Source organism: Macrobrachium rosenbergii, chromosome 51, assembly GCF_040412425.1.
Source record: "Macrobrachium rosenbergii isolate ZJJX-2024 chromosome 51, ASM4041242v1, whole genome shotgun sequence".
NCBI classification, from domain to species: Eukaryota; Metazoa; Arthropoda; class Malacostraca; order Decapoda; family Palaemonidae; genus Macrobrachium; species Macrobrachium rosenbergii.
The window spans coordinates 18,500,800-18,519,717 of NC_089791.1; the positions used below are offsets into that span (position 1 = coordinate 18,500,800).

General features: G+C 36.1%; 1 protein-coding gene across 6 annotated transcripts in view; it reads right to left on the reverse strand.

Moving 5' to 3' along the window:
* The window catches only part of zetaCOP (COPI coat complex subunit zeta), a 257,001-nt gene that overhangs the window by 24,785 nt on the left and 213,298 nt on the right, over window positions 1-18,918 (reverse strand). For 5 of the 6 annotated variants that reach the window (XM_067094877.1, XM_067094875.1, XM_067094874.1 and 2 more), the window contains exons 2-5: window positions 13,534-13,579; window positions 8,566-8,811; window positions 6,827-6,960; window positions 6,345-6,435 (exon numbers count right to left, since the gene is read on the reverse strand). In XM_067094877.1, the coding sequence (XP_066950978.1) occupies window positions 6,345-6,435; window positions 6,827-6,960; window positions 8,566-8,811; window positions 13,534-13,579 (517 nt within the window). Of the gene's footprint in view, window positions 1-6,344; window positions 6,436-6,826; window positions 6,961-8,565; window positions 8,812-13,533; window positions 13,580-18,918 lie in introns of those variants that run through there. The other variant, XM_067094873.1, reaches the window with a different exon arrangement.

The following is an 18,918-nucleotide window of genomic DNA, read 5'->3' on the forward strand; positions in this document are numbered from 1 at the left end:
GTTCTTCTTGGGGACCGAGTCCTGGACATCTTCCCAGTTCTTCAAATGGGCTCCTTTGACCAAGATCTGAGGTGCTGCAAAGAAGACCAGAACCAAGCTCAGCAGAAGAAAGAATTCCCTTGCACAAGTCATGTTCAGACAGCCACCACTGGAAATCAGACTAAAGAAACCTGGGCTAAGAAACAACATGGTGTCCGACTGTGTTTCCCTGTCCCAGTAAAGGTTACTGTCAAGTCTCTCTGAGCCCCTTTCTTCGAAGATGATGAAGAAGTCAACATGTAAAGACCGAAGTAATGACCAGACAAAAGGGGGAAGTCAAATGCAGGAAGAGCTAGTAATCGGGAGAGGGAGCAGCACAGATTCCCAACTGAAAAGCCCTGTCCTGAAAGGCGAATCTAAAAAACTCTGGAGTTTGGATGGGGATCTGGAAGAGTGCTCACTGCATATCCAAGCTCCTATCCAATTGCCCTGGAGAATGAGTGAGAGAACTATCTGGATTGTCTCCCTCTTGACCTTCATCTACTGTCTAGGAGACAGAAGTGAAGAACTGTGGTCATGCAGCCCATTATCAGGACCCAGTACAAGAAAAAGTGTCGAGCACTCCGAAACTAGTGTTGGAACAGCGTCATTTGGGAGTGATAGCCTGTGCAACTGTATGAATCTCATAGTAGAGTAGAAGAGAGCACCAGAGATCTCCTACTAGAGAATAAAAAACAAGAGCGGAAAAAACTTCTGGGTGCTCTGACACTGGAAACTCGGACACTAGACTTTCAGTGGACGGTGTAACAGGCACAACAAATTACTAAGGTGGTGCTGAATGGTCTCCAATGAAGCACAAGAGTGGACGAAACCGACGCAGAAAAGCGAAGAGGTAGTGTCTGTAGTCCCGAGTGTAGTGTTAAATAACTGACAGCTGGCTTGCAACAGACAGGAGGACGAGTGGGCATGAGACACAGGTGAAGTAAATGTGAGCCTGGACACTGAGCACTTGGACACAGACACTGGGTGCTCGGATAGTAGTCGCTTGACCACTGTGCACTCAGACACTGGAACCTTGGAGGGACACTAGGATACAAATGGACGCTTGGAACTTGGGCTCTTGGAAGTTGGGAGCTCGGTACTTGGGCACTCAGAATTAGGAGCTCGCGTGCTCTCTGACTCTATCTGGATTCAGAGAGCAATGACGATAACCACTGACGCATCAAAACTGGGAAATGTATCTTTACAATGGCTGACATAAATTCAAAAACACACCACTGGCATCACTAGTCTACACGGTGATCCATAACTAACCACACTGGGATCCCGAAAGTGTAAATGGAGCCTCTTGTCCACACTGGGATCCTTATCTTGTTCACACTGGGATCCATAAACAGAAAAAAAAAAAAAATAAATAATCGGTGCCACTACGGCCAAAGCAAGCACATCTTTATGGACACCTTTCCAATGGGAGTCCATCGAGACCTGCGGACAACAGGCTCGACTGAGGGTTAACTATAACTAACTGGGGCAAAGCCCTTTCAGACTCACATGGACCGACAGTATGCCTCCTCCCAGGTGCAAGGGAATCTGACAGGGACTAGGTTTATGAGATCCGATAGGGAGACCGGCGGACAACAGGCTCGACTGAGGGGTAACTATCCGGGGCAAAGCCCTTTCGGACTCACATGGACCGACAGTATGCTTCCTCCCAGGTGCAGGGGAGTCTGACAGGGACTGGGTTTATGTGATCCAATAGGGCCAGATAGTTACCTCCTCCACTACACATCCAACAAGACACCTTTCCAGTGGCTGTCTGCTGATACCTGGGACCGCTACAGGTTCAACTGGGGCAACAACCTGTGTGGAACCCCCCCGACCTCCCCTGGACTTCCAGTTTGCCTCCTCCCAGGTGCAGGGGAGTTTGACAAGGACCTTCTGTCTAGGAGCATCAGGGGACAAGTAGTCACCACCTCCACTGCACTACACTTTACTATAAAAAGGTTAACATCTGTTAAACAAGACAAGACTGGCAAAGGTATGGAAAGGGAAGCAAGGGAGTAAGGTGTGGGAGCATGTGGTAAGAAGGCTAGTAGGAGAGAATTGGTGCCAGGGTGCTAGCGCTGGCACTGATTGCATGAGAGAGGGTGCTGGGGGCGAAGCTGGCGCCCAAGATCGGTGTCAGCATGGTTCGTAGCGTGAACTGGTTCTCGGCTGTCGAGAATGTCAACTTGTAGCCGCCAACAAAAAACCCCAATTCTCTCCTTACTACTTTCTGCCTAACACTTTGAGTTCTGCAAAGGAAGGTATGACGGTTATGTCAAAAATTTATTTACTGGAGGCTTCCAGGAGGCACAGGTCTGGTAAATAAATCACAACTGCAAAAGTTACAGGCTTAATGAAATGGCAAAATACCCAAGAACTACTTTCAAGGCAATTATCAGTGGCTGACGTGAAGCATATGGCCGATAAACAAATCATAAATTGCCAAAATTATGGCCTACTGAAAATAATAATGCACTAACATCTGAAAATTACTTTAAAGCAAAAACAATATCAACATCTTGCCAGTAGCCTATGGTCGGTAAACAGTTCACGAACTGCAAAAGTTAATGCCTAATGAAAAGGCATAACATACGCCGATTACTTTATAATGGAATGCCATAACATTTGAGAATTACTTTTAAGGCAAAAATATTATCTACGGTTCGCTAGTATATTAAGGCTGTAAAACAAGGCTTGCTAGTATATTGAGGCCGTAAAACAATCATAAATTGCAAAGGTTATGGCGTAATGAAAAGCCTAACATACATCAATTATCTTATAACAGTGTCTAGACTTTTATTTTATAATGGAGTGCTGTAACACTCGATAATTACTTTTAAAAACAAAACGATTATCGGTGGCTCACTAGTATTTTATAGCCAGAAAACAATTCATAATTTGCCAAAGTTATGGCCTAATGAAAATGCGTAACATACAATTTACTTTTATAATGGAATGTCGTAACATCCGAGAATTACTTTTAATGCAAAACTATTATCGACACCGCCAGAAGCCTAACCGGTAAACAAACCATCGATGAAAATGGCGTTATTTACTGGCGGCTCAATGATGACTGGATCAACGTAAACCAAAATAAGAAAAAACTCATCCTGAAAGATTCCAGCCTGAAGGCTACAATAGACGTGTTCCGATGGTTAATTTAAGAATCCTCCATCGTAATCCGGTAAAATAACCGGAAAATAAAGAAAAAGGCTACTGCCAGATGAGGTGTTGCCACCACGGACAGCAGGAAATGAATGAGTTTGTTAGGTCGTTCCAATATTCCGTTAGTGGGACGGGGTGATCACCTACACAAACTATATTGAAGCGCTACCTGCAAAATTTTGAATCTAAGCTGTTGTTCAAGAGGAAACTATAGCTATGCAATTACTTGGTAAGTTACTTATATAAAAATAATGGGTTTCATGAGAGAGAGAGAGAGAGAGAGAGAGAGAGAGAGAGAGAGAGAGAGAGAGAGAGAGAGAGAGAGAGAGAGAGAGAGAGAGAGAATTTTTCTAGTCTAACCACAGTGACATCCATACTAGCCTATGGTTGCATCAGTTCAGTTGAAGTACCTATGATACATTTTGAAACAGTCAAGATAAATTTTTTATATAATATACTGCTGTATATGAATAGCAATAATGCTGTAGGTTATCTTTAAAAGGCTTAAAATTACATTTTCAGATAGAAACACTAACACATAGAAAGAAAGAAAGCTAGAGATGATAGGCTAGGGTTGTACTAGTCACCATAATAAGCAGAGGCCATTACAATAATTCAGAAAAATCTGTATTTTGTTAAGGGCAAACCCCATAACATTTCTTAAAAGATATAGGTTTTACAGGTTTTTTTTCCTTCACAGTAATATTTGCATATCTTTAAGAAAGAAGCTTCAAAATATCCTACAGTGAGAAGGACAATGAAGATAAAGCGAATAAAACTGGGGCACATCTTACATACTGGCAAATATGTAATTGTAATAGCCACAATGCCCTCTTGACTTCTCGAATTCTTGTGGCTTTTTTGGATGCGCTTGTCACTACAAAGCCTTAAGATCCAAGTGCAAGAAATTTTTAAGTGGTTATGATGTCTGGAAATGGGAAACGAACCAGCGTCACCATAATCATGACAAGGTCACATTGTCTCGTGGTCAGGTTGGCAACATGACCTCTTTGTAATTTTGGTGATGTGGGTTTGTTTCCCACTACTGGGCACCATAACCACTTCATATTTCTTGCACTTGGATCTTATGGCTTTGTAGTGACAAGCTTATCCAAAAAAGCACGAAGAATTCGAGAAGTTAAGAGGGCATTATGGCTATTACAATTGCATATGTATCTGGTAAAAAGTGACCAATAGATTCTACTGGCAAATGTGGTAATGCCCTAAAAAGTGCTTGTCCAAAACAAAATGGACTCATTCTTCACAACTTCACAAAATATTTTGAATACTGTACAGCAAAAGAAAACTGTAATCCAGCTCCCAACATTACCTCTTAACCCTTAATTCGCCTTAGACATATGCAAAATTAGAACAATTTTGTCCTTTGAAAGAATTATCTTAATACCATGGGGTTTACTTAAGAAACGCTACAGGACTACAGAGTAGTTTCTTATTAAAAAACAATACACGTAAGAGTCTGATAATTCAGTTGACTGATCACAGTAAAATAATTTAACTTTCCTGTTCCAAAATAAGGCATTTATGTTACGTCTGATAGAACAACTTGGAAATTTGTTTAACAGCAGGGCACTAGAGGAAGACTTTGAAATACAATATCACCAAAGGAAAATGTTACAAAAAGGTACCAAGTGTAATTTTTACTGACATATAATGAAGAAAGAACAATAGCTGAACAGAACCACATCCCTAACATACATAAATTCACATTATTAAACAGTTAAACTGTAACTTCATATGCTGTACTGTATATGGTGAGATTGTCAGTGGTATAGTTTAACACAGACAATCTCAACATATACAGTACAGTGTATGAAGTTATATACACAAACCAACAATTATAAAATCTTTGGGAAGCAGAGTTAATTACTATAGTAAAACAGATATTGAGCTGGCAACAAGTGAATTTTAGTAATGTATATCTACTTGAATGCCTTAGATATACAGGTAGCATTAAAAGGGGCTTAAGGTTCCTAAGGCCAAACTCATACTTGGATCTACAGAACGATACCACATTACTTTAATGTGGTTGTTTAAGGTACATGACAAACCCTTCAAGGTATTTTCATGATGAACAGCTTCCTCCCACCATATGCGGACCAAACCCTAGCCCAAACAAAATCTGTGGACTGGTCACAATGGCTCATACTGACTTTCACAAATACTGACAGCAATGCATCTTGAAAATACACGATACAGCAATTACCGATTATATGCACTAACCATCGACAATTTACCATTTGAACCAAGTCTCGCCCTCTCAACAAAAAATGAAAACTAAATGCACTCATCCTAGTTTTGCGCATTAAACTAACTGATGACAGAATGTAAAAGTACAAACTGCAACTTGTGAGGACACTGCAAAAACTTTAAATTAAGAATTTTGCCACAGCTAGATGCCTAATTGCATACCATATCAAGCCCTTTCATTTGATAATATCTCTCCATGTGACAAATTGCTGACACACTAAAGCCCACCACTTACAGAAAATTTTAAATCATACATATGTACTTATTTACTGATAATGAAAATTTTTAAACACTATCAAGTTCTTTTGTACCTGGCAGTACATTAACCCCAGATTTCTAATAAGTATTCTTTAGTATATCACATTAACAGGAAAAGGAATACTACCAATGACAATTTACCATACATTTATATTCAAATTAAAATTAGACAAAACAATGTTCTTTGAATTTTCTAACTGAGAAGATTAGCATTAGGACTTTTCTCTATAATCTCTGGATGTACACTAAATGAAAGAGATTGAATACTGTGGAGGGCAAAGAATGTATTTTGACTAGTCCATTGTACTATATACTGTAAACTGAATACAGTACAACCTGTTCAATAACCAGTTCCAAGTTCAGAAATCTAAGCACATTAAAAGAAATCAATCTCCAAGTGCCAATCCGCAAAATACATATATATACCCGATAAACAGATGGAACTAAAAACAGTTTACTGTTACCAAATTACAAAATATTGTACTGTACTTATCTTTATATTCACTAAATTGAAAAACTGAGACAGGTTGAAATAAGAATCATAAGACCATCTTGAGAGGACCAAACAATATACAGTGAAAGTGAAATGGTTAATAAAAAAATATACAGGATATAAAGAAGAAACATACCTGTGTTACGGTTTGGTCGTTGAAAGGACTTTCCTCCATACGTAATGCTACACGTTGACTAACTACCTGAGGGTCAGTTTCCAGGGGTACTCTGTTGAAAACATCAAAGTTAAATAATAACTAATACCATCAAATGTGTCATCTGAAACAAACTATTTCTCCAACATTAAACATCAAGAAGTATGGAATTTCTACTTAAAAGTGTAGTGCAGTTAAAAAAATACAGTACAAACACAAAGAGGGTACTGAATATCATCACTGAAACTAAAACAAGTGTTTTTGGCAATATAATTAATTAATAAAATCTATTTAACCCAAAGAATGAGACTGGTATTCCTCTCTACTAAGTGTCTCAAGGGAAAAACTTGAGCAAAGTAAACGTCATTAGTAAAATTAAACCAGCAACTGTTAAGCATGGCAAACTAAAATGAATCCATTATACATCAAAAGCATTCATTATAAATGTAAAAATTCTTCCTTACCCTCCATCGCAAATCTCGTCCATCGCTAACATAATGATGTCCAAATTGTCCAACAATGTCCTCTTTTCTACATTCTTTCGCAATATAGATGAAACAGCATCATATAAACAGCTAAGAACTGACACGAGGATAAGCTGAAAGCAAGGAAAATTCATAGAGCCGAAAGATGGAATAAAAAGAAAATTATTTAATAACTGCTACAATGTATACAGGCTGTCCCCGGTTATAGGTAAAAGTTTCGTTCCTGATGGCGTGATGATACCCGAAAATCGGCGATAATAGCCCTGATCCCCAGAGATTGGCACAAGCCAAAAATCCAGTTATTGCCATCACCAGACAAGCGCTGTAAAACCAGGTCACTGATACCCGATGCGGCCAATAACTGGGGACTGACTGTAATCTTTTCATGTATTCAAATATTATTTCTTTAAATTCTGCATACAGTGAGTATAAAGGTTAAAGAGTGAAGTCATTCATGATTATGAAAAACCAAATTATTCCTTTAATTCATATACTGTAGTCTGCCCTCAATTACAATGACTTTGTAAGCTGGGACTACTTACAATAACAATCACAATTTCTGATGGAGTTCTATACTGCTTCCTTAAACACTACGCATAATGTTGAGATCAAAGTACTAAACGTCACCCCTATTAATTTGACTAAAGTTCTCAGGCTCTTCTAAAATATTTAATGTTTATTTCTAACTTATTATCTAATTATCTTTTTACTTTTGACCATTTTCATTAGCCAATTAAAATTAATTTGCTACATTTAATGTTGTGAATATACAAATGAAATTTTCAGTCTTGATCAAGACTGCTTCTTGTTTCAAAAAAACCTGGCACAAAGACAGAGAGAAAATCAAGACATTTTGGTGTCCTTGATATAAGTTGGAAAATATAAGGAAACTGATTAACAATTTCACCAAATGACTACTCAGATTTCATCTAGCAATGGATCATTCAAGGTTTTGCTGTGTTGGTCTTTCTTGATAAATGTTCAAACGTGTAAAGCATGTTTTCCATAGATCCCAACTGTCTTGTCCATTAGTTAATTTAGATTAGGCTAATTCTGTTACCTGTCTCTCATATACATGTATGTGTGTGTAAACCCAGTAAGTTGCTGCTTCAAGAGGGGATATATGTTTTACTGATTTTATAAATTAATCTAAATTTCAATCTCAAAATTAATCTACCATCTCAAAATACTCCTATACTCAATATCAGAGCAACAAACAAATTATGATTTGAGTACTGAAGAAGTACAGTGAACCCCCGTATTCGCGGGGGATGCGTACCGCACCCCCTCCGCGAATAGATAAAATCCGCGAATACTTAAAACCCCTTTAAAAACACTTAGAACTGCCCATTTTGATAGTTTAAACACAAGAAAAACCCTGTAAAAATGCTTATACCTGAGTATTTTAATAGTTTTATCACAAAAAGTGCATTTATTCATGAAAATTATACGAAAATACAGTAATTAGTCAATATTTCTCTGTGAAAAATACCGCGAATGGGCGAATTTTCTGCGAATAATGGGTAGATATGTTTCACAGAGAAACCCGTGAATGCGTGAGTCCGCGAATCATGAGAACGCGAATACGGGGGGTTTACTGTACTACAGTCTGATGAAATCTTTTGCACAGTAGATAATGCCACCACCAGCAGAGCACAGCAGGAAGCATGATGTCACAGTACAGTAAACAATACATTGTATGGCAACAATTCACTCACCTCGTTTTCATGTGATAATCCCATCACATAAAAGAAGAGGTCCACATTGGAGCGGTAAACACAAGTGAGACGATCCAGCATGATGACTTCTGCATTTGCTCTGTGTGTCTTTTGGAAGAGATTTTTTTCAAATTTTTTCTCATCTTTCACAGTGGGGAAGACTGTTGGATCATAATATTTCGCCAGTAGTCTATTGCCATCATTGTCAAGGATGGCAATACCCTTGATCACATACAAAGTAGGTTCCTGAAAAATATAATGTATGATACACTCTATAAACTTTACTCACATTATGTTGATATTGTTCTGTACATGCATAATTAAAAAAAAAAAAAAGTTTAATGAAAAATATTACATATCTCATAAGTGATACAATGTACTGTATTCCTAACAGAGCACAGTACCAATTCAACCACTTCAAGATGCAAGCATTTTGATCTTTTACATAAAAAATCATAGTTACATCAAAATTTCTCTTCAAGGGGTTGGATAAAAAAAAAAAGTTCTCTCCAATCTTCTTTGGTCCATGAAATTTCTGCATTAACTCCCATCAGACTTGGTGTTTGTCTTTGATCTTTTTTCTAAGATTTTCTGAGAAGTCCTACCAGTCTTGGTCCAGCTACTTTCATATCTACCACCTTTCTATCTAAACATCATAATCTTTGAGATCTGCCTATTTTCCACCTGCCTGACACCAAATCTCTCTGGCAACTCCTCAAACATGACACAACCTTCCCACTGTGACATTTTTTGGTCACAAACTTTGAAAAAGTCACTTTCTTTTTCAGTACAGGTACTAGTTTCCATTGCATAGAGCAGTGCAAACAATTTTGTCTTCAAAAACCAAAATGAAAGTAAAATTTATAAGGTACATGGTTATTGTAATAAATTCCTGTAATTCACAACTCTGAAGAACTTAATTCATTTTCAAAAGAGATGATCTGTTCTAGGAAAAAGATACATATACTGTGTACCCTAAATATAATTTGTTATACTAGTAGTACAATTATCCTTTACATATTTAGGAAATCCTCTACATACAAAACGAGTTCTATTCTGAGTGTTCATTTGTATGTTCAATTTGTTAGTAAGTCCAAAAAGTTACCCTAGGCATCCAACATATTAGTCAGCCTATGGCATATAGCACTGTGCAGTAACAAAGTTTCAATTAAGACAACCTGGCTTTGGCACAAAGTCTATAACAAAAATCTTAAAATGTTGTAATATAAATTTTCTACATGTCCATACAGTTTCCCATGTTCTTATTTTATACATACTGGGTTACTACTTATAATGCCAATGATCTTCAGCTTCAATCTGGCTGGTGTTGAAGTCTAAGGTAGGTATCCATAAAAAATCCCACTACATTTCAATGGTTTAACCCAGTTGCTATCTGGCCTGCTGAAGACATGCCCACCGTTATAAAAACATTCATGGTCTAATTTAATTACTGTACTCAATTTATTTAAGAAATGAAAGCCAAAACTTAAAGAAATACAAAAACACAACAAAATAGTCAAGTTAATTACTTCTGACATAAATTTGAGAGATTCATTTTAGTGACAAAAACCTTAAGAAAGTAAAGATTTGAAAATGACTTTTATTCAAAACATATAAACCACATAGGTACTGGATTTATGTATTCAGTCTTTCTCTGAGCCAAAAAATCTTACTAGTTACTGTTGGGATGAAAGAGAGTGCCAGGGTTTAACTTCAGTGAAAATAGAAATTCAAAATGTATGTAGCCAAATTCTGTTCTTATCCAACAGCATATGCGTTCTTTTTTCCCCAATTGTTTTCTGTACCCACTTTGATCTCACATTATATAATACCTTTGTAATGTTTCTAACCAATTAAAACTTTAATTTTGCTTATGTTCAAGATTCTGCATTTTTTCAGATATGTACTACCGTTTTCCTCTGGAGATGTTTTCAAATGACAATTTATGCTCCACATATAATCTATGATATAAGCAAAAATAAGTGAAAATAAGTAAAAATAAAAAATACTTTTGGAAACTTGAATGTTGTTCTAAATTTTCAAATTTTAGCTTGTAACATATCTTGAAACAGAGTGAAATCCTACAAGTGTACTCCCTGTACAGTATGTGGTACTTTGTCAGTTATGCAGCTTTCAACTTCCTAAAATGGCAAAGGAAATAAAGGGGTTTCTCTTCTACTATGCCTACACAGATCACTACAGTGAATTCATTGTAAATGAAATATATGAAGTCCAAGTGTTCTGGGACCAAATTTCACAAGAATGAGTTTTCCAGAATTGTATTATCAGGCTATGGTTCCATATCACAATTACTATGAAGGGGAAAAGGAGATAGCTTGGATATGTCCTTCACATGGGCGAGAGAAGAATAATATGTGATAACATTAGCTGTTTTCTTTCAGGCAGCAGAAGACTTGGAAGACCCTAAGGTGCAGTAATTGCTTCAGTAATATTTATCTCCAAATGATCTTATCAGTTCACAGATGAGTAAAACATGTGTTACTGTTTCAAAAACCAATTATTGAAAAATACTTTCATAATTTTAAGATATCCCAATATAAAATTTTTAATATGAACGATTTATAAAAATGGATAGGTAACTGCAAAAAGTCCCCAGTAAACAACTGACTACTGACAACTACAGCAGCACATTAAGCATTATTGCTTTCCAATAGCAAAAACCTATCCTAAAAATTTAAGGTAACCAATACTACATACACTATACAGTGGGGAAGTGAAAAAGTTCCATAGGCTAGGCTAAGTTTGGATATGCCTCTCAGTATAACTGGCATAATTTTTAAGCAAGATGGGTCCATGGATCAAATCCCATCCTCCAAGCCAGGTAGGATGTGACGCCCTAGTTAGTCAGGTGTGCTCTATTTCCTGCTTCTTTCCTTTTTTTTTTTATGATTGCACTTATGAACCACATATATTTTTTCTGTGCCTCTCATGTTTAAGAACATTCACCTATGCTGTAGTTACCATAAAAGTGCAGAGGAGCTGTGCACATTAGGCATATTTCTGCAGGTTGTAAGCTCTTTAAAAGCAGATCAAAGACATATTTCAACAAAAATGGAACATAACTTATCCTTGAGCCCTGTGCCCTGACCAGGCTAGGAACCCTCAATGTGACATCACATATTTCACTTTTCCATTTACAAAATTTTCAGTTACCCACTGGTATTCTACTCAAGTGAGGCATGGATTCTTTACTGTTGAGATCAATATTAATGTAACACATCTGGAAAAAGAATAAACTGTTCATTTACTCAGAAAACATAGGCTAGACTACAATGCACAAAATTTAGATCATCCTTTTAGAACTGTGTCCACCTAATGACGCTTAATGACAAAGTCGATTAGGCTTGTACAGCCATGCTCATATATGATGCCATGTGACAGCATATGATTTTGTTCAAAATTCACTAACTGACAACCTATCATGCTGCATATTTATCTTTTATTTGAATGTGAAAACAGTTATTTCATAAAACAAGGCAATAAGTGCCATGAGAGTCCAGTCTGTAATATATATCAAAACTATAAGAAAATATTACGTGTAGCCAAATTTTGGAAAAACGTGACGAAACAATACCATAAATTTTGTTTATCCAATGCCAATATGTTAAATGCAAATGTTAAAAAAACATGATTTTCATAAAATTGATATTGCTTGCCTTACAACCTTAAAGTTTCAAATAGTCGTCTTTGATTATTTTTATGCCTCAACGCTGAAAAAAAAGATATATGTACAGTATATACTATAGCTAAAGTGCATCCAATAATACCAAAAGGTGGGTGGGGCCTGTGTGACACAAGCCATTGAGTGGCAGCGACATGAACCACCTGGAACATAGGTCTACAATAAAATATTTATTTTATATCTGTTATAGGAATAATTAGAATTTCATAAAAAATAAAAGCATTTTTGTTATATTTCTTTTAACACTTCAAAAACAATGATTTAGCAGCAAATATTTGCCTATGCAATCATACTTTTGTCAACGCCAAGATCTTGTTCCCAAGTCAAAGCCTGTTAGTTTTCTTGGTAATTTTTCGGAAGACTCCAGCCAGCCATTTCCAAAGGTGCCAGCTAGCCATTTTGCATGAAAAACCATTTTGGATTTTTCTATGCAAAATGGCCAGGAAAATGATAAGGTAGTAAAAAGAACCTAAAAATACCAACCTAACGTAAACTAGGGGTGTTTACTGGTTACAATTTTGCCGTATTAGTTATGGAGGGTGGGGACATTGTCTTTACAAGTCCTTATTTTTCTCTGCTATTAGGCATTTGCAAAGGTTATGTATTGAGAAGAAATTTTTGTTTTGATGTGATTTACCCAAGAAAAATATAAATTATAAAGCGGAGGTGGCTGAGTCTAACGAAAAATAACCGTTTTCTTGACTTACTAAAGGTACTGATGGACATTTTATCCCCACCCCAGGGCTAGTACCAAACACAGTGAAAAAGTGACTCACCCACACTGTTTCGTGGTGTTTAGTACTAACCCACGGGGGATCAAATGTATTTTGCCGTGTTCAGTACTAGCCCCTCAGCGGGGGTCAAATGTATTTCGTCGTGTTTAGTACTAGCCCAGGGGGATCAAATGTAGCCGACCTAGCCTAGCCTAGGTGCATTTCGCTATCTGCATGTCACATATATACACCCTTGCCTAAACCATTCTAGGGAGCATATCAACAATCAAAGTTAAAGGGTACAGGATATACTTTTATGGCATAGCCTATAGTCTACCGGTAAACCAAGGTAACCCCTTTCTTGTGTGAATGTTTCCATTTCGTGTTACCGCTATGGCTAAGCATTGGTTTAACAAAAACAGCACAGAGTTTGTCAGTCTACTATACTCATACATTACATACTTCTGCGAAAAAACCTTGTAGAAATATCTTTAAATGTAGTAATTAACATAACGAATATATTATTACAGTAAATACTATCGAAGAGCTTACCAAAAGTCCGGACATGTTTACGTTAGCAGAGCTGTCAACCAAACACCTGTGTACGAAAGAGATAAGGAAAACTGGTTACTTACGGTTTCATCTACCTTATTAACGTGAAATAATATACAATGTAATTATTACTATTAAATATATACAGCAATTATGATAAATATCACGGAATTTACATGATCATAAATTATGTTATCTACCTGAAATTTTCTGGTGTACAAATATTAACTATTTACTCAAAACCATTTCCTCATATCTTTTATACTACAATATTCTGGTTTCCATATGGCGTATGAAGACTTTATATTCGAGTTATATTAAATATATTTGCTTAAAAACATGAATAAAAACTATAATTACACCAAAAAAGAAGTTTTAAACCAGTCAACGACCTTATTATTGTTCATAAAATATATCATATTCACGATGCTTGGCAAACTATACTCAAAGATTCGCTATTATGGCAACAGGAAATAGCCCTCTGAAAATGACACGTACTCTAATTTTCGTTTTAATAACAGCCGAATTCGCAACCTGAAGATAATTCAGGCATGAATCAAGTGGCAATAATAATTTGATTTTGGTCAAACACAAATGTCCAGTACATGTATAACTATGCCAAAGGTCAAGCTGCATGCCAATTCTCATAAATATCTACCGGGAATCATTTCTGTTCTTATGAGAGTCAATATCCAATACTGATAAGAGTGACTTACAACGATGCCCACGATTAAATCCCTAATAATGAGTTTAGTAACTTTACAAATTTAAATCTTGGGCGAAGCCACTTCAGTACTATTACTGAAATTTCTTCGTACGTGAGCCATTTACCACGTATATACTGTATATATCTTCACTGGTCTATTTTTATTTAGTTTCATCATGAAAGCTGAAGAAGACCTGAATGAACTCATGAATGAACTGACAGTTTTTAAAATCTAATAAGTGATACAGAAAATTAGGAGCGAATGTCCTAAGTTAAGAATGAATCACTGTCGAGATTATTTTAACTGAAACTGAAATGATACCTCATACGCAAACTAGATTGTTGTTGAAGTGGGAGAAGTTACAGAGAAAGATACGAACTAGATTATTTTACAGAATATGGAAAGTGGAAACTGATCCTGATGATTGGGAACTGGAAGCTATCGCAATTCTTTAACAAAGGCATGTTAAAAATAAGTGTAATTGAGAGTAGAGAGAGAGAGAGAGAGAGAGAGAGAGAGTGTCTAAAGTAAAGCGTCAGTAAGAGAAAATACTGTAGTGACTAAAATATGGATCAAACCATAATTATGAGGAAAAGTCTTTTTTTCCTGCCACTTGATATCTGAATGCGTAGAATGCATTTGTAACGAAATGGTTTTTTCAAGGAAATAAACCAAAGAGGAAGACGAGAAAGATTTAAAGGAATGAAAACTGATGAAGATATCGATGAAATAACTCGCTCGGGCCTCCATAGGCAGGCTTGTGGAAACATAAAAATTAAGAAATATATATATTGCAATTTATTTTTATGTACCTTTTCTTTTTTCTTCTTTGCAAATCAACGGTCGTTTGAACATGTCCACACAAAAATATTCCCTGCCTTTGTATAATAATAATAATAATAATAATAATAATAATAATAATAATAATAATAATAATAATAGTAATAATAATAATATTAAGACAACAAGGTTTTAAGACGATGGAATCTGTCGTTCGCACGCATGAGTAGTTCTTGGTTTCATCCTTTACAGAGATACCCAGACTCAGATGTACTCACGGTCATGTCTTGACCGTGGATTTACAATCAATAGAGAGAGAGAGAGAGAGAGAGAGAGAGAGAGAGAGAGAGAGAGAGATTTTTTCATTAGCTTACTTGATGCCGATGAAGCCATCGGAACTTACCGGGAACCTTACCAAACTTGTGTTGTTCGCGCTCAGCACGAGCACAATGCTGAGAAGGTAAGAGATCTTTTGAAAGTGGGGCGAGCTGTTTTGGAGCGGTAAAATGGGCTCACACATTTCCAAAAAGTCTTGGAACGGACTCTCTACCCTCTCCAAATATCGCTTCCGAAAGCAACTTGCACTAAACCAAACATCTGAAAGATAGGTAAACTATTATGTTGTTTGGGGTACAAGTTGTTTTCACGACGCGCCACTGTGATCTCGCAGCGGTTTTGCGTATATGTATAGACTATTCGGGTTAAACTTGTTGGAGTAAATCGCTGTATCTGGAAGAATACGGTCCAACAAAACAGAGAAAAGCCTGAGGCGAAAGGTCTGGTATTATTCTGGAAAAGGTTTCCCGCGTTCTACCATGGCCACCGAGACCCAGCCATGCCACTCGTCAGCTGCATGGCTTTGAATGTTACTTGTTTTCTTAAATATAATATTTTCCTGTACCCCGACAACGTGCCCGAAACTCCGATCTTCTTTTCTTGCAGTAAGACCTCGAAGCACACCGCATAACAACGGTCGATGCATTCCTCTAAGTAACGAAAATTCATCTGGATGTTACATCCTTGGCACAAAAGGAGAAGCCAACAGAAATGTGATATATCGTAGGTGCAGGGAGTGAATAAGTCTGCATTTACGTAAGCGCAAAATATTCCTCTAGGAAAAAAAGACACATATATGTATACTTATGTATCTCTCTCTCTCTCTCTCTCTCTCTCTCTCTCTCTCTCTCTCTCTCTATATATATATATATATATATATATATATATATATATATATATATATATATACATACATACATATACATATATACATACACACATATATATATATTTATATAGTTTGATAGTGTAAAGGTCTATGAAAGAACATGGGGTCTAAAGCTCAGAGGGGATTTCAGGCGAGGGCAAAAGCCGATTCGAGACTACAGGTCTACTCTTTCTAAAGCCAAATCAAAAGTCCTTCTAAGCACTCTCTCTGCTGATTTGTTTTCGTGCTTATCTCCCCATACAAAAATGGTTATTACAAAAAAGCAAATACTGGTGAGTAGGCCTAAACAAAAGTTAAAGAAGAAAAGGCCAACAAATTTATATATATATATATATATATATATCGTCTCAGTCATACAAAATATCCATACTATAATACATACACACACGTGTGTCTTTGTGCCATGTGCATCATTATTGTGTCAGGTATTAATCATTTATATGAAAACCAACAAAGAGTTTGATAGTGTACGTAAAGGTCTATGTATATGCATAAGATGGGGATTATCTTATAAGAGCTCCAAGAGGGGATTTGAACGGCCTCTGAATTTCTTGTTTTCGACGCGAGGAAAATTAAAATTTTAAAAATGCATTCACAATCAGATATGTTTTTATACTTCTCTTTCTAAAACTTAAGACAGGTCATTCACTGCAAATGTTATTATGAAAATGTCTTGCTCTAAGTCGCGATATTCATTTGCACTCTCTCTGCTGATTTGTTTTATTGCTTATCTTGCTCAATAAGAAATAGAACTTATTACAATTACAGGAACCTGCAAATACTGGTGAGTAGGCCTGTTTATAAAATCTGAATAAATAAGAGTTTCCAAATCCTTATCTAATTGAAATATCAGGATTCTAATATTTTTGATTTTCTAAAGGCCAACAGAATTTAAATTCTGTTTGCCTTGCGGAATAAAAGAAAAAACAACATTATGAGAAAACTTTCTCAGTCGGTCAGAAACATAATAAACTATATCCGTGCGCAGAAACGTATACCACGAAACATTTTATGAGGCACTTTTGAGATTTGACCGCAGATTCATTTTGATTGTTTTTTTCGGAAAATCTGAGCTGATGCCATACGCATCATTATTCAGTGTCAGGTATTCATCTATATTACAATATAAAACCAACAAATGGTTAGGGTCCTCTGTACCCTTTGTATGTATGTGTATGTAGAGATATATATATATATAGTGTTTATAGGACCCCCATCTTATATATATATATATATATACAATAACAATCATAACACGTGCACGTGTGAGACTGAAGTGTGAGACGAAAATTTCTTGTTTTTAAATCACTATTATTATTTCAATTAAAATTTTAAAAATGCATATAGAGAAGTGGCATATGTTTTGATGAACGATGCCAATTTTCCTAAAACTTAAGACAGGTCATTTATTGGACGGTCAAACTGCTTAAACTAAGAAGAAATTGAGGAACCTCCTCTTAATACACCATTTTTAATAAAGGTAAGCCGAAATTGAACCATGCACCCAGTTGGACGAACGAAAATAAGACCACTTCGATAAATGTTCTTTTTGAAACCACTAAATTTCTGCGTTTGAAAAGATTTCACAGTAGTTACGGAAAATATATAGGACTGATATGACTCAAAGCATAATTTCATAATTTGAAAGATTTTAAAGATAGCAAAAAGAACAAGCAACAGGCGAATGCATATACATGACGTAAAAACACGCCTGTTTATAAAATCTGAATAAATAACTGAGTTTCCAAAGCAAAGGCTTATCTAATTGAAATATCATGGGTCTAATATTTTTCGCATTTTTCTAAATGCATTAACATATTTTGAATTTTACGTGAAATTACATAGCGCCATAAAAGAGAAAAACATCCATAATGAGAAAACTCTAGTACACTTGCGCAGAAACATAATAAGACTAGTAGTGCACGTGCGCAGAAACGTATAAACAATACGAAACATGAGGCCAGAAGGCTAAACTCCGATTTACAAGGCAGCTTTACGAAGTGATCTGAGTATTCCTAAGGGAAAAGGGTTCCTCTTGATATAGTACACCCTATTAACAGAGTATATTCTAATAATCCTGCTCTTGATAAGGGTAAGATTTAAAGCCACCAACGCACAGACTACAGAAAACGGCCATATTCTTCCTAAATTTGTCGCATTTTAGTCGTTCCGAGCGATTCAGTGTCATTTACGGCTATGCCTTAAGAAAATTTTCCATGATTAATGAAATCATTTACAAATATCCTGTAGAGCTTAGTATTCTAACTTTTCAGAGACCATAGATTATTGTTTACATGGAGAAGTTTTGGGAAAAGTAACGATCTTGGAAAATGCTGCTGCTCATTTTGCCGATTCATTTTTAACTGAAACTGACTCATCGGACGACGAGGCATAACAAGACTAAACACCGCAAATTTTTTAAAAATAAATACAACAAACAATGAGGGTTACTCCGTTATATGAAAATCTTATAATATGAAGGAACATGTTGATAAAATGTGCATGTGTAAAATTATCTCATTCTCCACTGGTTTACGATTTAATGAAAGTCAAGAGAACGATTTAATGAAAGTCAAGAGAAGACAAAAGAAGATATCTATTCATATCTACCATGATTTCATATATATATTTCGGACACTTCTGTGGAATCTTGCTTAGCAAATACACTCTATG